This window comes from Onychostruthus taczanowskii, unplaced genomic scaffold (genome assembly GCF_017590055.1).
Source record: "Onychostruthus taczanowskii isolate IOZ18803 unplaced genomic scaffold, ASM1759005v1 scaffold3, whole genome shotgun sequence".
NCBI classification, from domain to species: domain Eukaryota; kingdom Metazoa; phylum Chordata; class Aves; order Passeriformes; family Passeridae; genus Onychostruthus; species Onychostruthus taczanowskii.
This window is the reverse complement of record NW_024500349.1, coordinates 6185738-6206024: the sequence shown is the minus strand read 5'-3', so window position 1 is coordinate 6206024 and position 20287 is coordinate 6185738. Positions and strand designations below refer to the sequence as shown.

Here is a 20287-nt window from a genome sequence, read left to right as displayed (position 1 = left end):
GAATTAACTTGAAATCAAGAGGACTAACTACACAAAAATCATTCAGGATGGGAGGAGTTGCAGTGAGGCTACGTGCCCTCTAGACAATTGAAAAAGTTATTTCCACAATGCACATCATATAACTATGATTAAGCTAATTGCTGACAGGAAGGCAAGGGTTTATTGAATGTGATGTCTCAGAAGCAGCAAGAAATCCCTTTATCTGAGGAGCCTAGAAGGAATATCAGGGTAAATTTAAGCATATTTTTTGGAATGCTTCATAAGCAGGTGCTAAAAGCAACTACCAGAGGTGAGATAATCAAAAGGTGGTTAGTCCAGTGCTTAACTGGCACAGGTTCCATCACATATGAGAAATTGTATTATAGTCCAAAAAGAGTATTCCCAAATTTCTGTATCATAAACTTCAACATTTACACTTTTCATTTTTTCCTGCCACAGTGGTCCAGAAAGATGCAACTGATGAGAATCTTTATGTTGACAAAGTAGAAAGTGCAGACTTTATGAGATTGCTTTATGCCACTTAGCAGTTTAGCTTTGCTACACTTTTTAAATTTAAAGAAATAATTCTTTGTACTAAAAGGCAAAAAAAACATTCCATATTCGAATTATTAAACTATGGTTAGTCCACTTTAATTATTGCATATAAAAGTGTTTTATTCTTTTCTTCAATCAGACTGGCAGAGATCACTTAGAGAATTCAACTAGAACAGTCTCAATAAAAGCTAATCAAAAGCTCCTGTGAGTTTGAGCATGGGATCTGGTAAACTCAGTAACAAATAAAACAGAATTCTAAATATTCATGTTTACAAAAAAAAATACAAAAATCTGGACAATAAGTTAATAAAGTAAAATAGTTATCTACTATTCAGATATAAAATCCCAGCAACTTAATTTACATATTACTATGGCAGACATAACAAAATTGTGAATAATGCTATCCACTGTCATAAGTGGTACTTTGAGATTTCCAACAGAAAACTTATATTTTAATTTTCTGTTCAAATACAGCCAAAAGTAAGAGGCAAAGCCAGCCTAATAGTAATCCAAGGTTCTGTAGGAGAAACATCAACCAGGGTCGCCGTGTCTGAATATGAGTCATTTCAGGAAGCTAAAAAAAGAATAAGACAGCAGAATGAGAGCCAGATACATTCATCTGTGGGAAAAAAAAGTTATGGGAAAACAAGGCAAACTTCATTTAAAAAAGGCAATTTTCAAAATGCTGAGCTTCTGACTATAGTTATTAACGTGTAGCATTTTCTGTACATTTTGACAAAGCTGATCTTGACAATGAAATATCTAAATTAATCAAATTCTATCCACTTTGATTCTTTTACTAGCACTGACAAGAATTATAAATAAGATTCTGAAATTTGTTAACGTGTCAATATTTTGTAGTAATTTTATACAGCTGTCTGCAAGAAAATGCTTATTTAGTAAAATTAGTGATTTCCTTTTGTGGGAATAAGCTAGTTGGAGTATTTTTTTTGCTTCAGTACTATATATAGGGTCAATCATGCTTTTTCTGAAATAACTGGCAACACTCCTATTTACTTGGGCTTTAGGAAATGTACAAGTAGAAAACAGAACTTTTAAAATATGCTTGAAATAAGTGTTTAGTGTTTTTCTCTGTGAGTTTTAAATCATGTAATGGAACAACACTTGTTTATAATCAAAATAAAAGCAACTTGCATTGACCTTTCACTCTACACACTGTATTTTATCAAAGGTTTAAACTAAATATGTGTCTAAACAGAGCTTGCAGAAATGATGCCTCAGGCTCAAATTCTCTTAATATTTCTGCTTTATTCAGGGGAAACACTGATGACTGCTAATACTGTCACATCAACTCTGGAAATAAATACAGAGCAATAGCCTGGTGCTGACCTCTGGTTTTGGTTGTGTGTTTTTTTCTGTGCTTGACTAAAACTACTGAGTTCCTGTGCACTCTGGAGGCTCTTCACGGTAGCTGTAACAGCAGCAGCCACTGGGAGACAGTGGAGTGGTGCTGACCAAGGAGGTTAACAGGAGTGTTTGCTATGCTTGTCCTTCCCTATGTCAGAGGGAGGTTTCTGGGGCTGTTGCTTCTGCATTCTTCTTTGGTCTCAAAGTTGGCCTGGGCCCAAAACAAAACTGTGCTGAAAAATCTGCCTCCGCTTTCAAGTTTTGCCTGAAAAAAACAGGGAAACTCAAATGCCCTGGATTTTCATTACAACAAGGCAGTGGTTTAAATTACAGTACAGAAACTTATGTAGTCATATTTGATCAGTTTTTAAAGATAATCATAAACTTTTAATCTAAAGCAAGTGCAAACACCTCAAAGTTCTGATGTAAATCAGACTCTGAACTGACAGTTTTAAGTGCTCAGAGCACACTGAGTTTTCTGTGTATATAAGTAAAAACAGTTAATTAAGACCTAGCCTGAATCCAGAGTTACAGTCTAGATGTTTAGTCTTTCTTATTTATCCTTATAATCAGTCTATTTTTTCTCTTCCCCAGTGTCTGAGTGAAAAGTTCTCCAAACAAGAAAATTTTCTCCTCCCACTGCAAAATTTAATTTCTATTGTTGTCAGTGACAATTTATTTACTGATGTCAGCGACAATTTAGGAGCTATACACATGCACAATAGGTAATTAAGAGAGTTTTCAAAGGAATTTTTAGCAAGTAGTACCCTTCCCACATCCAGTGCTGATGTCTGCTCCCTCCATCTCACCTACGTGCATGTAATCAACACAGCAACCATTTCTATAGCTGTACCTAGTGTGACATCCCTGCTCATCTGTTAAAATAAAATGGCTGCTGTCACAATATCAGCCATGGTTCCCAGCTCTCTCTGAACAAAAAAGCTTGTAGTACAGCAGAGAGAATGTCATTGTTAAAAACCATAACTATTCAACAGGCAGATGCAAACCACACTTCACGAGTTAAGGGAACGCAGCACCACATCCAAGCTGTAGGAAGCTATTACACTTGCTAGTGCTCCAAGTCTGTCAGAGGCAAAAGAGGTACAGCTAATCAAGGGACTGCTCTGTTCTACTCCAGCTCATGTTATCATGAGTGCACAAAAGATAAGAATAAATAGGAAGCAGCACGCTGAAAGAAGGCATGAGTGGCTCTCAGGCATGTACTGGCTAAAAAAGAGCTCTTACCAAGCTGGGCACATGTGGCATGGCTGCTGCACTGCAACAGTCCAGAAAATCACTTAAAAACTACCCTCTTAGCTTAAAAATTGAAAACATTTTTAAAATTAATCAGAGTAAACTCCAGTTTTGTATGATTTCTTGGTGAAAAATAATGGAGATAAGTGATTTTATCTTTCGTTCCTTATTCAGTTTCTGAAATTATTAGTCTACCCAGCTTGCTAATGGAGCTACAATGCCATTTGTAGAAATGAAAAACCTTTAATTAACCACAGAAGTAGATTTGTGCTACTTTGTCTGTGGTGGCAGTATCACAGTGCAGTTCTGTCAACAAACCACCACTCACACCCCTCAATGTTCCTCAGTGCAGAAACCAATGAGGTTGTTCAGTTTTATCTAACTGCAATTCGGACAAGCACATAAATATGTGAGAGCCCATAAAACAAGTATCGAAAATAACAGTCAAACTTTGTGTACTATTAAGTGTTTGTACACCATTGGCAGGAGAACTGATGACGGTTTATATATGAGAGTGCAGCAGAGTATAGAACCTATTTCTGTGCAGAAAGTAGAAAAATACAAAAAGAATGGCTCATTTTCTCTTGAGATGTATCATTTTATCTTGAGATGTACTATACAAACACAGAACTTTTCAGACCTATAGATGCCTGCAGTGCTACATAAATATTTTTTTAAAATAAAATAATTTCTGAGATATTTGACACTGATATACAGGTGAGCCACCCAATGGCAGTTCCTTTGACAAAATGCAGAGAAAGGCTGATAAGAGTCTTATTAATAAAAGGGATTGAGAGAAATAAGATCCTCCCCTCTCTCTCCCCTCTTTCCTCCCTTCACATCAAGACTAGGATTATGATGACAAGCTGAGAACAAGGCAAAACATGTCCCTGTCTCTGCCTGGGACTATATTTTCTCTTGAGATTTACAGCTGGCACATTGCTTTGAAAACTCAGGGAAAAACATGGTATTGTTCTCAGAGCTAGTGGATTCTTGATGGATGCCGATCCTACACTGAAGGAAAAATATGTGTACATCGTTCTCAGCCCCATTAGTAAAACCATGCCTAGACAGTTGGTAGGCAGCCTCACTTCCAAATTTCTCTGCCAGAACAAGCTGCAACTTGGTACAAAGTGTTCTTCTCTGTTATTTACTACCTCAGTCAGGACTGTTGACACATCAGCAATCCTTTGGCCGTTCCCTCTTAAACTCTTAGGTGAACTTTATGTTCATTTTACTCTAGTTACAATAGCAAAAACAGACTAAAATACTACCAGGGTCTAAGATCAGTTAATGTAAGTAGAATTTTAAATAGGTCATAATACTGGAATGGCATATCAGGTTTAAAGCATGATGCCTGAACCTGGTAAAGAGCATCTCAGGCATGAAGTGGTAATAAACACAAGTGAGAGACAGACAGTCTTGGGAAAAAACAAAACAATAATTTTTGAAGAGACTTCTTTTTTTCTCCCTCATGATCTACTCAATCAAAACATTCCATCTTTGTGGGGGAGCTTGCAAGGAACTTTACATCAACACATGATGGTTAAAGACCCATATGACAAAGCTGGGCAGGCATTTAAGTTCTGCATTGCTACAAGTGTAACAGTTATCCACCTCTTCAATAAATTATGTGGCCTGAGGCATCTGCATGATCTATGACTGCTCCACACTTTTACTTAGACCTTCCTCCTACCTTGTATCTTCACACTTTATTTTTCGATAGACAGATCATTGCTATTGAACTAGGAGTATGAAAAATATTGGGCAACTATTAAAAAGTTGAGGTAATCTGAAGTCTTTTTTTATTACTTAAGATCTAAATCAAACCTCCCTAGGACAAAAAGGAAGTGTTCAGGATAAGCATCTTACATTTTAGTTCTGAAACTGCAAGTTTGCATTGAAACAAAGGGTGAAAAATATAGGAAGAAAAAGGCAGAAAAAGAAAAAAAACCAACCAGTTTTTTCAAGATCTTATAACCCCTGAAGGTTCAAATATATGTTTTACTAAATAACTAAAAGTACATTGTTTAAAAGTCTTTAAAAGATTTTTTAAAAGACTCTAAAATTCCATTATGCCTTTCTCTTATTTTAGTCTCGTAATGGTCTTCATCTCCCCTGTTCATTATAATGAAACCTAGCATGAGAGTCACAGAAGAAAAACAGAGTACTTTTCTAAGCACTGTACACACACAGGGCAGACAAAATGCTGTTCCCAACAAGCTCTTTTTGTCTCCAAGTTCATCCCCCTGCATTTGTGTGACACTCATCTATGATGTGGCTATGCTATAAAGAAAATATAAAAATAGACTGAGGTGCTCACCATTTCTGCTAAAGATAAATACAAGAACATTCCAGCTGTAATAGTAAAGATCCAGTTTTGAATGGATGGGTCAGTCGACAGAGAAAGGCCAATATAAAGTCCTAAGAATGCTGTTAGTGCACTTATAAAATTCATCAAAATTGCAATCTTCGTTGGGAGCCCTGTACTTAGCAGCACAGCAAAATCTCCTGCACAGAGAAGAAGAACATTTATTATTTAGTTGATGAATGTATTTTTAAGACTCTTGGTAATAAAATATGAAGGAAAATAATTAAGATATGCACAAAGAATGATGGATACCTGCCTTTAGAATTCTGTAGAATTAGTTATAAACTTGTCCTGTGTGAAAGAAAAATCTCAAAACAAAGAAGTTATATTGATTTGTACTTGTTTAGCTGTTCCTAAAGATAGCATACAGTATTGGGGAGTGGCTTTCTGTTAGTTCTCTGTGTTCCGTGACATTTCCAGCTTGGATACATGCAAAAGTGAAGTCACATGGTTTCCCAGAGTTTCTAAATCTTTCTCCACTGGGAACTTGCCAGCTTAAATCATGTGGGTATATTTGCAGCATGGTCTTTGAGTCTTTTACAGGTGCTACAAGTCAGAGTAATCTATGCCAGTCTGATCCCAGTTTGAGTATAATCCCACTCATTTCAGTCCTAATCAGATGGAGTAAATTGTACATCAGAATCCCATCACACATTTGCCTTCTAAAATGAAAGATTTCATAACAGGCCAAAACTAGAAGATTTGAAAAGTTTTGCTCCATGACTGTAAAAATGTCACTTTGACACTGGGGCACTATTGCCCCAGAATTAAGAAGGTGTCTTTGGAGGTAATTGTCAGGTATTTAAATTTGCTTTGCTATGCAAACAAGAGTTACCAGATTTACAACAATCCTCCGTCCCACCTTTTTGTTTGGAGGAGTTTTCTACATAGCACGTGAAATCTTCAGTCGTTTAATGATAGAAATGAGAACCTGCAGTTCTCAAATAAAACTTCCCAATTCATAAACATTCATCAACACAATGTCAGGAGCAGCTTCAGCCATGCTGGAAGTTTTACCAGAAACAGTCAGTCAAGGGCAGTATACAATCCTCCTGTCCTGTCCAGCAGGAATGAGGGTAGTAAGAGGTATACTTGATTAAATAGCTATGCTGCATATTGAAATTCTTGGATAGCCCATTGTGTCAGGCATGGCCAATACACACACAGGTCCTGCCAACGGTTTATTATTTTTTGTGTCTGTATACATAAGAATAACAGGTCTCTCCTGACCTGATGCCATTTGCATCTGGAGAAGGTGAAATGGAAAGGCATCCAGTAATGAGTGCAGAAGCCTCCTCCGGTTTTTGTGAAGGGCAAAGAAAGTATCAGTCTCACACTGCAATGCTGTAATTCATGATGCTATAAGCAAGAATTCCCACAAATGTCATACAGGAAAGAAATTTTTGGGAAACCTGGAAATAAAAAGTCAATCAGGAAAAATACATACATATATTTCTTACCCATTTCATGAGGAATTTCATGGCATAAAATAGCAACAGTCGTTGTCACACCTGTTTCTGTTGAGGATGAGAATGCTGCTCCTATTACCAAGCCATCAGCAAAATTGTGAAGACTGTCACCCACCAGAACCATTATTGCTAACAAGCTGATTTTTTTACCTCAAAAAAGAAAAACAAACAAACAGATAAATAGCCCAGTAATAACCCAAAGAGATATTGCCAGCCTTGTTATGTTACAAAAGATTTGGGGTTTTTGTGACTGCATATAACATTACAAAAAGTCATAATAATCAGAAGGAAATAGTGTTTATCTGATTTGTCCTTATTATGGCACTTCCTTCAATAAATTTGAAAAAAAAAGCAGGTTCCATAACAATTCAAAATGAGATGCAAATGCCAAGAAATAACTTCCTTATTCTTACTAGGTCAACTATTAGACAAAAATTTAGGTTTGTGTCCTGTCTCATGAAGCATCCTAAGGCTCTTTATTAATCTTTCTTTATTTGATGAAATTCACACAAGTTTTCTAGTTGGTATGTGGAGTTCTTCCACCATTGCTCACAGAATTGCAGAGCTATAGTGAAGATGAATATTTGGTCTCATGCAGCTGATTGTTTTAATCCTGTAAAGCCTGCTACTACTGAATAGTATTTGCAGGGTCTGTTTTTTTATGCAATTGTATTACAATGAAAGATAGAAATGAAAGACACCAAGCCTCAGAGTATCACTTACAGTACAGGATTACAGCATGCTTATAGCCAACATTTGTTCCAATCAATTGATGTCTGTTATGCTCATAGTATTCCTATCTGGAGCATTACTCATGGGTGTAGACGGCTGTTTGTCTTTCCCATGCTGCTCTGTGACCTTGTTTTAGTGTAGAACAGTATACTGGGTGTTCATGGCATCATGTCACCTGGCATGAGTGGAAAGGTGCTACCAGCAATGCAAGTACTGAAATCAAGCTATGGAATTAGGGATAGTCTCTCTGCCCAGCCTGTAACAGAGACAGCTGGGTGGAATGCTGAACAGATTCCCAGGGAGGCAGTTTATATCTTCAAGAAGCAAGAAGGCTCCATATAGGTTCAATGTCTAAACTTAGTAACACACAATTGGCTGCTCTATTCTGTATTTTTTTCATTCATTTAATCTACAGTTTTACAGTCAGGGCTGCCTAATGTCTGTCAAGAAACTCATCCAGCTTCCCTCTATACAGAACAGATAGAACACTTTGAAAAGGGTTTGTTTAATGCCTGAAGAAGCAGGGTCATAATTTGGGCCCCAAATATGTATTTTTCTGTCTTTTGGTGACCCCACATAGACATAATATGACAGACTAAGGAGCAAATGTCAAACTGCACCAATCTGTCTGAATACAGTTATTACCAGATCTCAGTCCAGTAATGTTTCTCTGAGATGACCATTTTATAGTGATGGTGGAGATATTTTTCTCACAGAAACTGGCTAGAACTGAAGTCTTCAGACTATTATAAAAAACACGCAGAGCACATAAAAGCCTAACAACCGTATTCAGAAAATCCTCCTTGGTTGTCTGGGAGCTCTGTGGGTTCAGAAAAATTGGCAGGCTTGTTAGATTTTGCTGCCAGCTTACAGAGCAGGACGTGGATGTCCCCAGTTTGCACAGTACTTTCTAAACACTATGGGCAGTTTATAATCAATAGTGCAGAGCGTGAATTACATAGAAATAATAAATTGCTGTCTTACATTAAGTTTGTGATTTGTAATAAGCACTGGTCAGGATGAATTCATGGCCTGCCCTGAGGTCTTATTAGTCTGTTTTGTTCAAGTATCTGATTGCTGGAGAAGATATACTCCATGATTACTGGAACTCATTCCAGGATGTTTCAGTATAACACAGGGATTGGGTTAACATTGTGGAGCAATTACAGATATAAGCCTTGTGACCTTACTTGACAGAAAGTTAAGAAGATGCATGTATAAACAAATCTGAATGTTTATCCTACTTCACTTTCAACCTATTTTAAAGCAACTGTGTTACTGGCAATTATCTCATTGCATTATATTCCAACACAAACTATTAACTATTAGTACCTTAACTTTTTCTACAAAGCCTCTTCTTCTTCAACAATCTTCCTTTTTTTTTCTTTGCTTAAATAGAGGATCAGAAGTCATAGCAAATTCTATTCTATAATGTTCATAAAACTAACGGGTACCTCAATCATATACTGCACTTTTTAAGTTTAGAATAAGAGCTTAAAGCAAACATTTATCCATAAATAGATATTTTCCAATGTTTCCATGACTAACACAGAAAAAATATTTCTAGTCAATGTAAAGTGTCACTAAGTACAACAAATATAAAATGCTACTGTTCTTCTCTGATATTGATAGAATAAGTATGGATAAATGCAGAGAGGGCCAGTCAGACATCTTTTTATTTAGAAAGTTTCTTGCTTTCTAAGTTACTCCCTGACTATCTATGGTGATTTACTCTTTTTGCAGTCCTACTTGACAGGCATTTACAGTGAAGCCTTGCAGTTCTGGAGTTGTCAGGCTTCTCTCTTAGACATGCAGATTCCATTCAGTCTTGGGGAAGAAACACGTCACTCAGTATCAAGGTACCCAGGTATGTTTATGCTCTTAGATATTTAAAAGAACTGTAATGAAACCAACTTTTGTAATTACGTATTTCCACCCCCCCACCCAAAAAAACCCCAAATTACCTCCCACCCTTTCCTACTAAGGTTTCATTTATGGAAGTAAGGGGAGCTAATTATAGTAAATAAACAGATTTAAATTAAAATATTATTCCCTCAGTTGAATGACTCCAGCTCTACTGAATTCACCAAGGTCACAAAGCACAGTTAAAGGCAAAATTTGGTTTATAGTCTATTTTTGTATTTTTACTAAGCATCAAAAAACCACAGAAGACAGGAGTTATCAAAGTTCTCAGAAGCAAACAGATTACTCTAAAACTGAGAGCCATCATGAGGCTACAATTCCATACCTGTGATAAATCATTGCTGCTTTAAAGAGTCTATTGCTTTACTGTTTAAGAGAAGAAGGATGCAGAATTATATTAGCACAGCAAGTCTACAAAAAATATTTCACCACTTTCAGAAATAAAAGCCTGGTCTAAGTTTAAAATTATAAAAATATGTCTTGTATTAATTTTTGACTATTTCCCTTTAAGCAAAGACTTTAGAAAAATAGACTGCAACAGTAAGACAGCAAATACTAAAGCAAGGACCAGTGTGAGATTAATGAACTTCACAATTACAGGGTTGGCAGATGAGAAGGTCTTTAAGCAGAGATTAAATTATGTAGCCAGGCACCGTCAGATGTGATGATGTGTCACACAGCAAACACAGAACTAAGCCAGCTGCACACTTTCAATTCCATCTTAGGTCTGAAGGTTTTTCCTGTCTTGTCTAGTCTTTTTATTGATACTAACTTTTTTTGCTGATCACCTTGCTGTCTGGAGGAGCTTCAGCAGGTTCAGAATCTTCCGGGCTTCTCTAGTTAAAAGCAAAGATAATGGGTCAGTGTTAAGGGTGTCTTCCAGCTGCTGCCATAAATACAGGAAAATAAAGTTCAAGCTATTTGAATTAAAGATAGTCAATGGTTATTTGCACAGATGTCATTAGAATAATTCACTGGCCACTGGCAGTATGATTGGTACTGCAGAAACACATAAAAAAGAAATCTACCTCTGCCAGGGAGGGTTAAGTCTTATTCAGGCAGGAAGAAATACATTCATAAGCATTGTTGTAACCCAAGAAAGCCACACTTCTGCTTGAATACAGAAAAATCTTAGCCAAAGACTAGAAGGGACATTATAATTAAAACTGCATGTTGTCATTTTGTCATGACTGGATAACTGTATTTTCCTGGAGAATGTGTCCATAGAATTTCCAGGGAAAAAGAGGTAGAGTCTTTTAGTAACTCATGTTCTTCAGAGTTTATCTGTGAAAACACAAGACTAAAAAATATGATCATCAGTAGGTTTCATCCCCTTTCAAAATACAGGGGTTTTTCTCCAGTGTCTTTTGTCTTGGCTTTTAGCAAGGGCTTCATCTCAGCATCAGGCAGCACTGGCTGGGCATAGCAGCACTTGAGTACACTCCATGGTGAAATTTACCCGTACTTCAAGTGAAGAAAGAGACAGTGACGTCCTCCTTATCCTAGAGAGAGAAATTGATGCACCAGCCCAAACATTATATTAATAGATATTGCAACTGTTGGGAAATAAAGGAGAACATGAGTAATCTCTCACTGCCCCTATTGGAGAAATTATTGGAAATTCATGTGAGGGAGAGAGAAGCCAAAAGACTTGTTTGCTTAAAACTAGAAAGACTGAAATTTAGTTTCTGAGGGCTTTTTTTCCCAAAAAAGTATGTTAAAACCTATTATGACAGCCAGTAGAGTCAACAACAGCACAAGAGCTCTGTGTTAGGGACAGCAGCCCCCACTCCAAAAACTGTACCAGGGATGTGCCTGGCTACAAAATAGGATATATGTTTATTGGTTGGTCTTAGCTTGGTTGTGATGAAGGATATGTTCTGTAGAAGCATGAGGAGAGAAGGAAAAAGAATTGTTTCTCATATGTTACTTTTTAAAGGAAATATAAATGTCTCTAGTTCCCATGACTGCAGCCAGTCATATGAATTCCAGTAATTGTTCCACTTCTTCTATATTTATTCATATGCCACTTCTATGAACTGTGAGTCAAATCTGCAAGACTAATTACTGATCTGAAGGATTTATAAGTTTTTCTTAGTCAACCAGTGTTTGTCTTAGTATTACTCACATGATTCTGAAAAATTGGCTGCTCTTGTACAAACCAGCTCAGCCAGGCTAATTTTATGTAGATATTGTGATCTATATAGAATTTTGGGGGGATCTTGCATCTGAGGAGAACAACATGTTTATTCATTATCATAAACAGGAAGCTTTGACATGTCTCACAAAAAAGTAAACATGCTTCACTCCCCTGTTTGATCTGTTTTTTATTGAGAATTTTCCAACTGTGTTTTAGAGATTAGTGGTTACTCATGAAGCTCTTGCTTGCCACAACTAGATTTGTAAAGTGGAGTTCACCTGTGCATCGAGATACTGGATATAAACTGAAGACATTTGTTGAAAGAAAGAGAAAAAAAGGGTAAAATTTATGACTCAATTTAATTTGCAAAAGTTTATTTGTCTGGATGCTATCTACAGACAAGTATAAAAGTATGTAACTTCTTGTAGGTAAGCACCATTCCCAGATATCTAAAGTGTTTACATTACTCTTCAAATCTGTGGAAAAATGCCCAGGGAGAGTCCAGGATTTAATCTGTTCACTAATTATGCACTTAACTCTTATTGCAGGATGTTCCGAAGTTTTTCCTAAGGGAGAGTCTAGTCTGCCTTTACATATGATCAATGTATAAAAAGAAGGGAGAAGGATATCTTCAAGAATTTTATCAACAAAATGTATAACAATACAGGAAGTGTATTGTTATAACAATCTGATACACACTTCAGAAAAGTTATTGTAAAATATCTGTTCTTGATATATCTGAGAAAGCTCATTATAAACTTCAGAATTTAGAGGTTTTTGACAATCATGTCAAGTAATAAACAACAAATCAATAAAGACTGAACAATAATACTGATTTATTACATTAATTTTGTTCATTTCTTTAGAGGAACAGAGAAAGAAGAATTTAAATTTAGGAAATTATGTTATATTGATAACCTACCAACTGTATGGTTGAAGTAGATTTGCCTCTGCCTGAATGTTCATTTAATTCAGACTCCACTGGAAGATCATGGGAATGTCCCCAGTGCCCATTAACTAAAGAAAGACCCTGCTGAATGAAGATGCTTTGCAATTAGTTCTGAAACCCAATGAACATAGGTGCAGCAATTCTCAGTATTTTGTGAAAATTTATCATTTTTAATGATTTTTATCCCAAACAAAATCTGTTGAAAAAGATCACTGGCATCAACATTTCCTTATGATTATTTTGTTAAAAACCCTGAAAAGTGAATCAGGTACATCAGTGACAATCACAAAGGTTTGATAAAACTTAATTTATTTTAAAAATCATATTCAAATTTGAAGCTATGATAGATATAAAAATTGACTCTCAGGACTCATCTAGTTCTCAGTAGAAAAAAATTAAAAATTGGTGGGATGATGATAAAACCCTTCTCTCAAACAAGGAATAAAAAGGACTCCTTTTTACCAAGCAAACAAAATACCACCATCATCAAAATACTCTCATTCTATTAATCTCACATTATATTCTTATGGGTGACTCAAAGGTAGTGGGATTAGGGAGTCATTGATGCCTAAATCAATCTTCACACGCTCTGTAAACAGAACAAGCAAAGGTTTAGCCTTCTTAAGTGACATTAGGATTGTTTCTCATGCTGAGAAACTTAATGAGCCTTCACATTTTCTGCTACATTCTATCCTTGTGCATAATCATATTTTCAGGCTCCTGCCATACTGAAATAAAGTAATAGAATTACTGTAAGCATGGCTGTGAGCAAGGAGATCTTATTATCAAAAATTGGGTCCTACTGACTGCAACACACATATTAGATTTTCACATCACTGGGATGGGGATCAAAAACAACTTGGAAATTTTAAGATATCGTTCTTGAAAATATCTTATGCTTGCATCTATCTTTCCATTGCATCTTTCTCCTCTTCAAACAGAGCCTAGAGCAAACAATAGTCACTGCTATTTCATATGGATACACACTTTTCACCTGCTTCAGTGTGACTCAGGAATGCAGGCTTGTGGAACATGTTTGATTAACTGTTCCCTTTCTGGAATTATAAATACATGGAACACACTCATGAAGCAAGCACAATCCACAGAGCAAAGCAAAATAGAAACTGAAGGTCGGTCTGGTAGGACCACTTTGGAAAGCAATTATCAATGTTTCATTTAACCCACAGAAATTATAATTCATTTCCACAATCATTTTAACATTCCGTGCACTGCAAAATCTCAAAATACAAGAGTTTTTTTAAAGGGTGAATTGTACAAAGCTTTACCTTGTCACGAGGTGTTACCAAAAGAAAGAAACACTTTTCTATCAGAAAAAATCCATGAATTCCTCCAATTATTCCCAAAAGTTTCCAAATATATTCTTTTCCCTCATAGAAATGCTCTACATCTTGTGCTTCATGTTTATGCAAACCAAGAGTCTAAAATAAAAGAGATAAAGTTAAAAAATTAAAATGGCAATGTTTAAATTTTTGCTGCTGCAAGCCATAGCTTCATTTTATTCTCAGAATTTTATTTTTCCAGTTCTGTCACAGTTAAATTGTGTTTTGAAATAATCAGCTGAATAATAGAGGATGAAATGAATCATGAGGAGCACAGCTACACTTTTTCATCTCTCAGTGGTGAAAGTAACATTATTTTTAGGGACAGTTTTATGAAATCACCCTTTATATATATGAGATATATTTTGTTTGCAATACATTGATGCTAAAATTCTATACAAAATACTTGCATTATCTTAATATGCAAACTTCCTATTGAAAATAGATAAGGAGCTACTGGAGAGAGTCCAGCAGAGGCCACAAAGATGTTTAGGGAACTGGAGCATCTCTCTTATGAGGAGAGGCTGCTGGAACTGGGCCTGTTCAGTCTAGAGAAGAGAAGTCTGAGAGGGGATCTCATTAATGCATATAAATATCTCAAAGGTGGGTGCCAAGAGGGTGGTGCCAGACTCTTTTCAGTGGTTCCCAGCAACAGGATGAGGAGCGGTGGCCATAAACTAAAACACAACTCAACATGAAGTAGAACTTCTTTACACTGAGGGTTGCAGAGCACTGGCATGGGCTGTGCAGGGCAGCTGTGGATTCTCCCTCTCTGGAGACATTCAAAAGCACCTCGATGTATTCCTTTGCAACCTGCTCTAGGTTATCCTGCCTTGGCAGTGGGTTGGACTACATGATCTGCAGGCGTCCCTTCCAACTATAACTATTCTGTAGTTCTGTAACTCTGTGATTCTGTGAAAATAATGCATATAATAAATTAATTAATGCATAAATAATGCAAAAATGCATTTCTGTTAGTGGATATGCTTCCTTCTTTTCCTTAGTGTCACAGCACAGCAGCCCTCCTTTGCTCTGAAAGTGAGGGCTCTAAAGACTACTGGATACATCACTTAAAACTGGTGAAGGAAATTACTTCCACACTTAAAAATTGCTGCTGAAAGAAATGCATTTGTCTCACATTCAGTGAGAATTGCCTTCCTTAAACCACTTTCCCAGTTTTGCTTCCAGAGATGATGCATTGAGCATAAAGAAAATTTTAACCAGAATCTGAAGTGAAGCTCTGAAGGTCTTTCTGTGACCACTGTAAGTTTACTCATAACATCTGTGTCATATCAGAGGAGACTGTTAAAAATAAATGAATACACAACGGAAAATTTGGTTCTGTTTTGCATTTTATCCTGTTCTTAAAATTTAGATTATAAATCTAGGAAAAGATCATGCTCCCCATTTTATTACAGTTCTAGGCATCAGGATTAATTACGTTGATAGCGCCTGGTTCCCTGGAACAATCAGAGGAGGGGACTGTGGATGGCTCATACAACCTCAGAACAATTTTTGTTAAAATGTGTTACAGAATCTGCCTCATGAAATAAATTTATACCCATCTAGAATGTGCCTTGCAACGGACTTGTGGAGTTTCTGAATTTTTTTTTGAAAAATAGGAACCTTTCTTTCTTTGAATTCATCAATTATGGATTTCTGCTTATTATTATTTTTAACCTCTCTTTGAGCTACAGAGTGCAAATTTAATTGGGGTGCTGGGAGGATTTAAAGGAAAGCTTTATTTATAACCTGATGAGCATTATCCTGGTTTAAATGAAACCTTTCTCTTCATATATGTCAACATTTTAAAAAGCACAGAAGTCTTTATTACTTACCTGAGGAATAAGATGCAGCAATGCATCTCCAGAAAGGGTTCCAACAGCCAAACCGACAAACAGCTGTAAAATGAGTGTATAGATTTCTTGACAGGAGTTAAATAAAATGAGAGTTGTACCAAACATAGATCCAATAGTAATAAGTAAAACAGCAACAGTGCTGTAACCATATTCTGTAGGGGAAAACAAATGAAACAAAACAAGGGCACCTTTAATCATCCAATATTCATCTTTGTATTTGAGTATTTTTTTGTATTCATAATTGTTGTTGAGGGCATGTTTACATACCCCTATATACAAACATGCAGGAGAAGTGATTCATTGTGACACTATCTGATTTCAGCTGGGATTGAGTTAATTTTCCTAGTACCTGGTACAGTGCAGTGTTTTGGATGCAGGATGAGAATAATGTTGACAACACACTGATGTTTTGGTTGTTGCTAAGCTGTGCTTACCCTGAGTCAAGGACTTTTCAGTATCTCATGCTCTGAAAGTGAGGAGCTGAACAAGAATCTGAGGAGGTGAGGGAGGAACACACCTGGGACAGCTGACCAAACTGGCTAAAAAGACACTCCACACTACAGAACATCATGCCAAGTGTAGAAACTGTGAGAAATTGGCCAGGACGGGCTGACTGCTGCCCGGGGGTGAGCTGGGCATCAGTGGGCATCAGTCAGCAGGTGGTAAGCAATTGTGTTGCCAGTCACTTCTTCATCTTGAGGTTTATTTCCCTCTCTCTTTTTTTTTTTTTTTTTAATCTTCCTTCCCATTACTAATTGCAGTAGCAGGAGGAGTAGCATGAATTGTATATTTTACTTTATCTCAATTATTAAACTGATGATAGCTCAACTGATGGGTTTTACCTTTGTCCAGTTCTCCTCCCCAATCCCTGGGTGGGAGGCAGTGAGGGGTGAAAAAATGGCTGCTTCATATTTAGGTTCTGTCTGGGGTTAAGCCACAACAGCCACATAGATTTCTCTAGTAATGTGTGAACAGATGACAGAATTAGAAGCCCAGAAAACATTCATTTTTCAGGCTCTGCGTGTAATAGTCTAGTACTTCCAAATTTCAGACCTTAAGAGCTAAACAGACTGTGGCTATGCAAATCAGAGGCACTCAGAGCAGCACAGTGAACACTGCTCTGCATTTGCTTCCTCTATTAAAAGATTTATGCTTGAGATTCTATGTTCTCACATGCCACACCTGTGTATCTTTACAGTCAACACCACATTTTTAACTAAATCATTTTCTGTAAACAAACAAAGGCCTAAAACCTCAAATAAATGTAGTGATCTAATTTAGGTTCTAAGCATAAACATTTTGGTCCAAATTATATTTAAAATTCTGCTGTGGAAATACATCCCTTCAGTTAACACACCAGGACCACCAGCCTATTTTTCCCAGATTACTGGAATGTTTTTGAATGTTAGTCTTATAATTCCTCAGAGTTACTCACTGTTCACATTTCCAACCTTTTGCACAACATGAATCCTGATAAATTTCTTTGGAAGTCTTATAATGGGAGGTAAAACACTGATGAGAAACACACATAAAGGAATTAATGCCAAAATATTGAAAACTGTTACTTAACATTTTAAACTTCAACAGCACTGCAAGTGCTTAGCACCTCATAAAATCAGACAGCTAATTTCACAGACTGCACATCCAAATACAAGAGTATAGTAGATATATATGGAATGTCAGGCCTTGGTGACAGCCAAAACAGCACAGCCCATCAGTAAAATAGAGTTCAGAATAAGACTAATGAGCCTAAGCCCAGGTCACTAGGTCACGCACAGGTCAATCATGGAGTCCTTTATCTGTATCAAGACAGCAGAAGTGTCCCTGTGGTCATGGAAACCTTCCTTTGTCCAAATACACAGGGAAAGGGCTGCAGAAAGGGCTCTTATTAATTCCATTCTGCACTTGAATAGTTCAATTTTTCTCATCTCTCACCTTTATGAGATCAGTAAAATGTCATTGATTAGGCTGATGGCTTTAGATTGGAAGAATCCCCCTTAACAGTGAATTTTTATGAACCTTGTATGTGACCTGAGTAAGTTCCTTTGTTTTCTTTCTTTGTCCCTTGATTCTTGTTCTAAAAAATGGTCATATCTGTGAAGCACAGAAAAGATCAAAGCAGTAAAGACTGCAAGGTGTTCAGGTAATGAGCAGAGATGTAAGATAAGAAAGAAGGACTGCTGCCTATTGAAGACCAATAATGATTCTTCCTATTCTCTTTCTACTATAACAATTCTTTGGATATTCATGAGTATCCTCCCATGCTTTTTACTTCTGGGATATTCACATGTGTCCTTTCATGCTTTTTAATTTGTGTGCTGTTCCATAAGGATCATTGCGCGGCAGGATGTGGGGAAAACTTACTAGCTCCAGAAAGACCTAGTCATCTAAAGCTGACCAAGTAGATATTAGGATAAAGGCATTGAAGACATTGATTTGTAGCCTAAAAAGTGCTCCTGTAGATGCAGGCAATTATGGTTAGATGTCTACTCCTTTTTGGTCATTCCTGACTCCCAAATTCCCTACCAAAATTAATGTCTTTGTTATTACACCAATACACTTTGATTTGTAACCCAGATATCATTGGCTTAAAGTAAGGAAAAAAAACAGAAAACACATTAAGAAGCCCTATTTCTGATTCAGCTGACGCTGAATCTGAGTCAGCTCAGATTCTGATTTTTCTTTTATAAAGTGGACTAAGGATTGATTACAGGAGAAGTGGAGTCCATGGAACACATGGAGCAGAAAACACTGGAAGCAGAGGCATGTGAGGGCTACAACTGCAAGAAACAACTCAATTATACCCTCAGTCAGTTCGTGTTCCAGCTCTATCACACAGGTCCTGCTGCCCTGGATTTTCTGGATGTTTTTCTAACCCCAATAAAATCCTCAAAGCTTCTCTGCTATAAAATATCACAAGCTGAAACACCAGTAGTGCTCCTGCACAACTTGTCTGTATCAAGCATTTGCCACATCATTGTATAAAATGCCAGCTAATGTAACTTTGAAGCTTTATGTAAGAGCAATGCAATGATTACAACAGAAACCTGGTGCAATTTTCACAATATAAGCCCTTACTGCCCAGCAATCCACAACGAGGACCTGTTATTGCCCACCTGCTGGCAATATCAAGCAGTCCTCTAACAAAAGAAGAAAATAAAGCTTAAAATCTTACACGTGGAAATAAAATTCCAAATACTATGAAATTTGACCATTGAATCCCCTCATTTCTCAATATAATACTATTATCTGACATGTATGCTAAGAAATGATAGAATGCATAAATTACAGATGACATAAATCCCATGTTCTGGATTATTAATTAATGAAAAGTCTCCAGAAGTCCTTGCACCTTTTTAATCTTATTAATATTAATTAAATATTAATTTATTAACAAGAACATAACTTACTTTCCACAGTTGTTGGTGGAAGCTTTGTCTGTTTGAAGTCAGGAAGCTGACATGAACAACTTAAAAGTTGCTGAATGATAGCTGGACTGATTTGCTTGAAGTGGTCCTTAGAAATGGAAGAAGAACTGTTTTTCAAAAATATCTTCACAAGTTCATTGGCAGAGAAACAAACCTTTGTAGAAAAGTATATAGAGTTACTAAACATGTTGCATATACCTGCATTTAATTTTGAGGTTAAATACAGAATCTTAGAAGAAGACAGGGTACTCCAGTCCTAGAAGAAAACTGCTATATATCTATACTCTTTCTTGCTTAAATTAATTTAATTACTTCAATTACTTCACTTTTTTTCTGTGTAAACTTGATACTACCATATATTTCAGAAAGACCAGAATCTTTGGGATAAACCAGCTCAATTTCTATTGAAGCCACTTAATGTCATTAAGATCTTAAAAAATAATATCTCTCAACATTTTATTGTTATATGTGCTAAGAAAAATGTTTTAATGCTAATATGAACCATATTAGCATTAAAATTCTTAGCTATTTTTGTGAAACTATACTTGCAGTAATTGTGCTATTCATATAAGATACTGCCTACATCAAAGCAACACTGAGATTTGTCCTTGTACTGGATCTTCACTAAGATATGGAAATAAGTTAGCCTTTTAAATTCATTAAATGAGTGCACATCAGCAAACTAGATGTTATATAGTCTAACACTGGTCTAAAGATTGCTTAATAATTGTATTATTACAGGTACTTCAGAATTCCATCTACTTTTTTTGTTCTTGCTTGGACCATCTCTTTGTCAAAAGAAGCAATTTTTCATGGAAGCATTTATATTGCCAAAATTTTCATGAAGAGTTGTATTTTTCTCTCTAGGATGAAACTTCTAGTAAAAACATGAACAGTTAACACAAGAAAAATTCTAGTGG

At 36.4% G+C, this 20287-nt stretch overlaps 1 protein-coding gene across 2 annotated transcripts in view; it reads right to left on the bottom strand.

Moving 5' to 3' along the window:
- Positions 1–462: 462 nt before the first annotated feature.
- SLC39A12 (solute carrier family 39 member 12) overlaps positions 463–20287 on the bottom strand; it is a 33459-nt gene continuing 13634 nt past the window's right edge. The window contains exons 6-13 of one of the 2 annotated variants that reach the window (XM_041408624.1): positions 19350–19521; positions 15919–16091; positions 14027–14179; positions 12714–12824; positions 10424–10487; positions 6988–7146; positions 5480–5667; positions 509–1108 (exon numbers count right to left, since the gene is read on the bottom strand). In XM_041408624.1, coding sequence (XP_041264558.1) covers positions 980–1108; positions 5480–5667; positions 6988–7146; positions 10424–10487; positions 12714–12824; positions 14027–14179; positions 15919–16091; positions 19350–19521 — 1149 coding nt within the window. In that variant the 3' untranslated portion in view covers positions 509–979. Of the gene's footprint in view, positions 1109–5479; positions 5668–6987; positions 7147–10423; positions 10488–12713; positions 12825–14026; positions 14180–15918; positions 16092–19349; positions 19522–20287 lie in introns of both variants that reach the window. The other variant, XM_041408625.1, reaches the window with a different exon arrangement.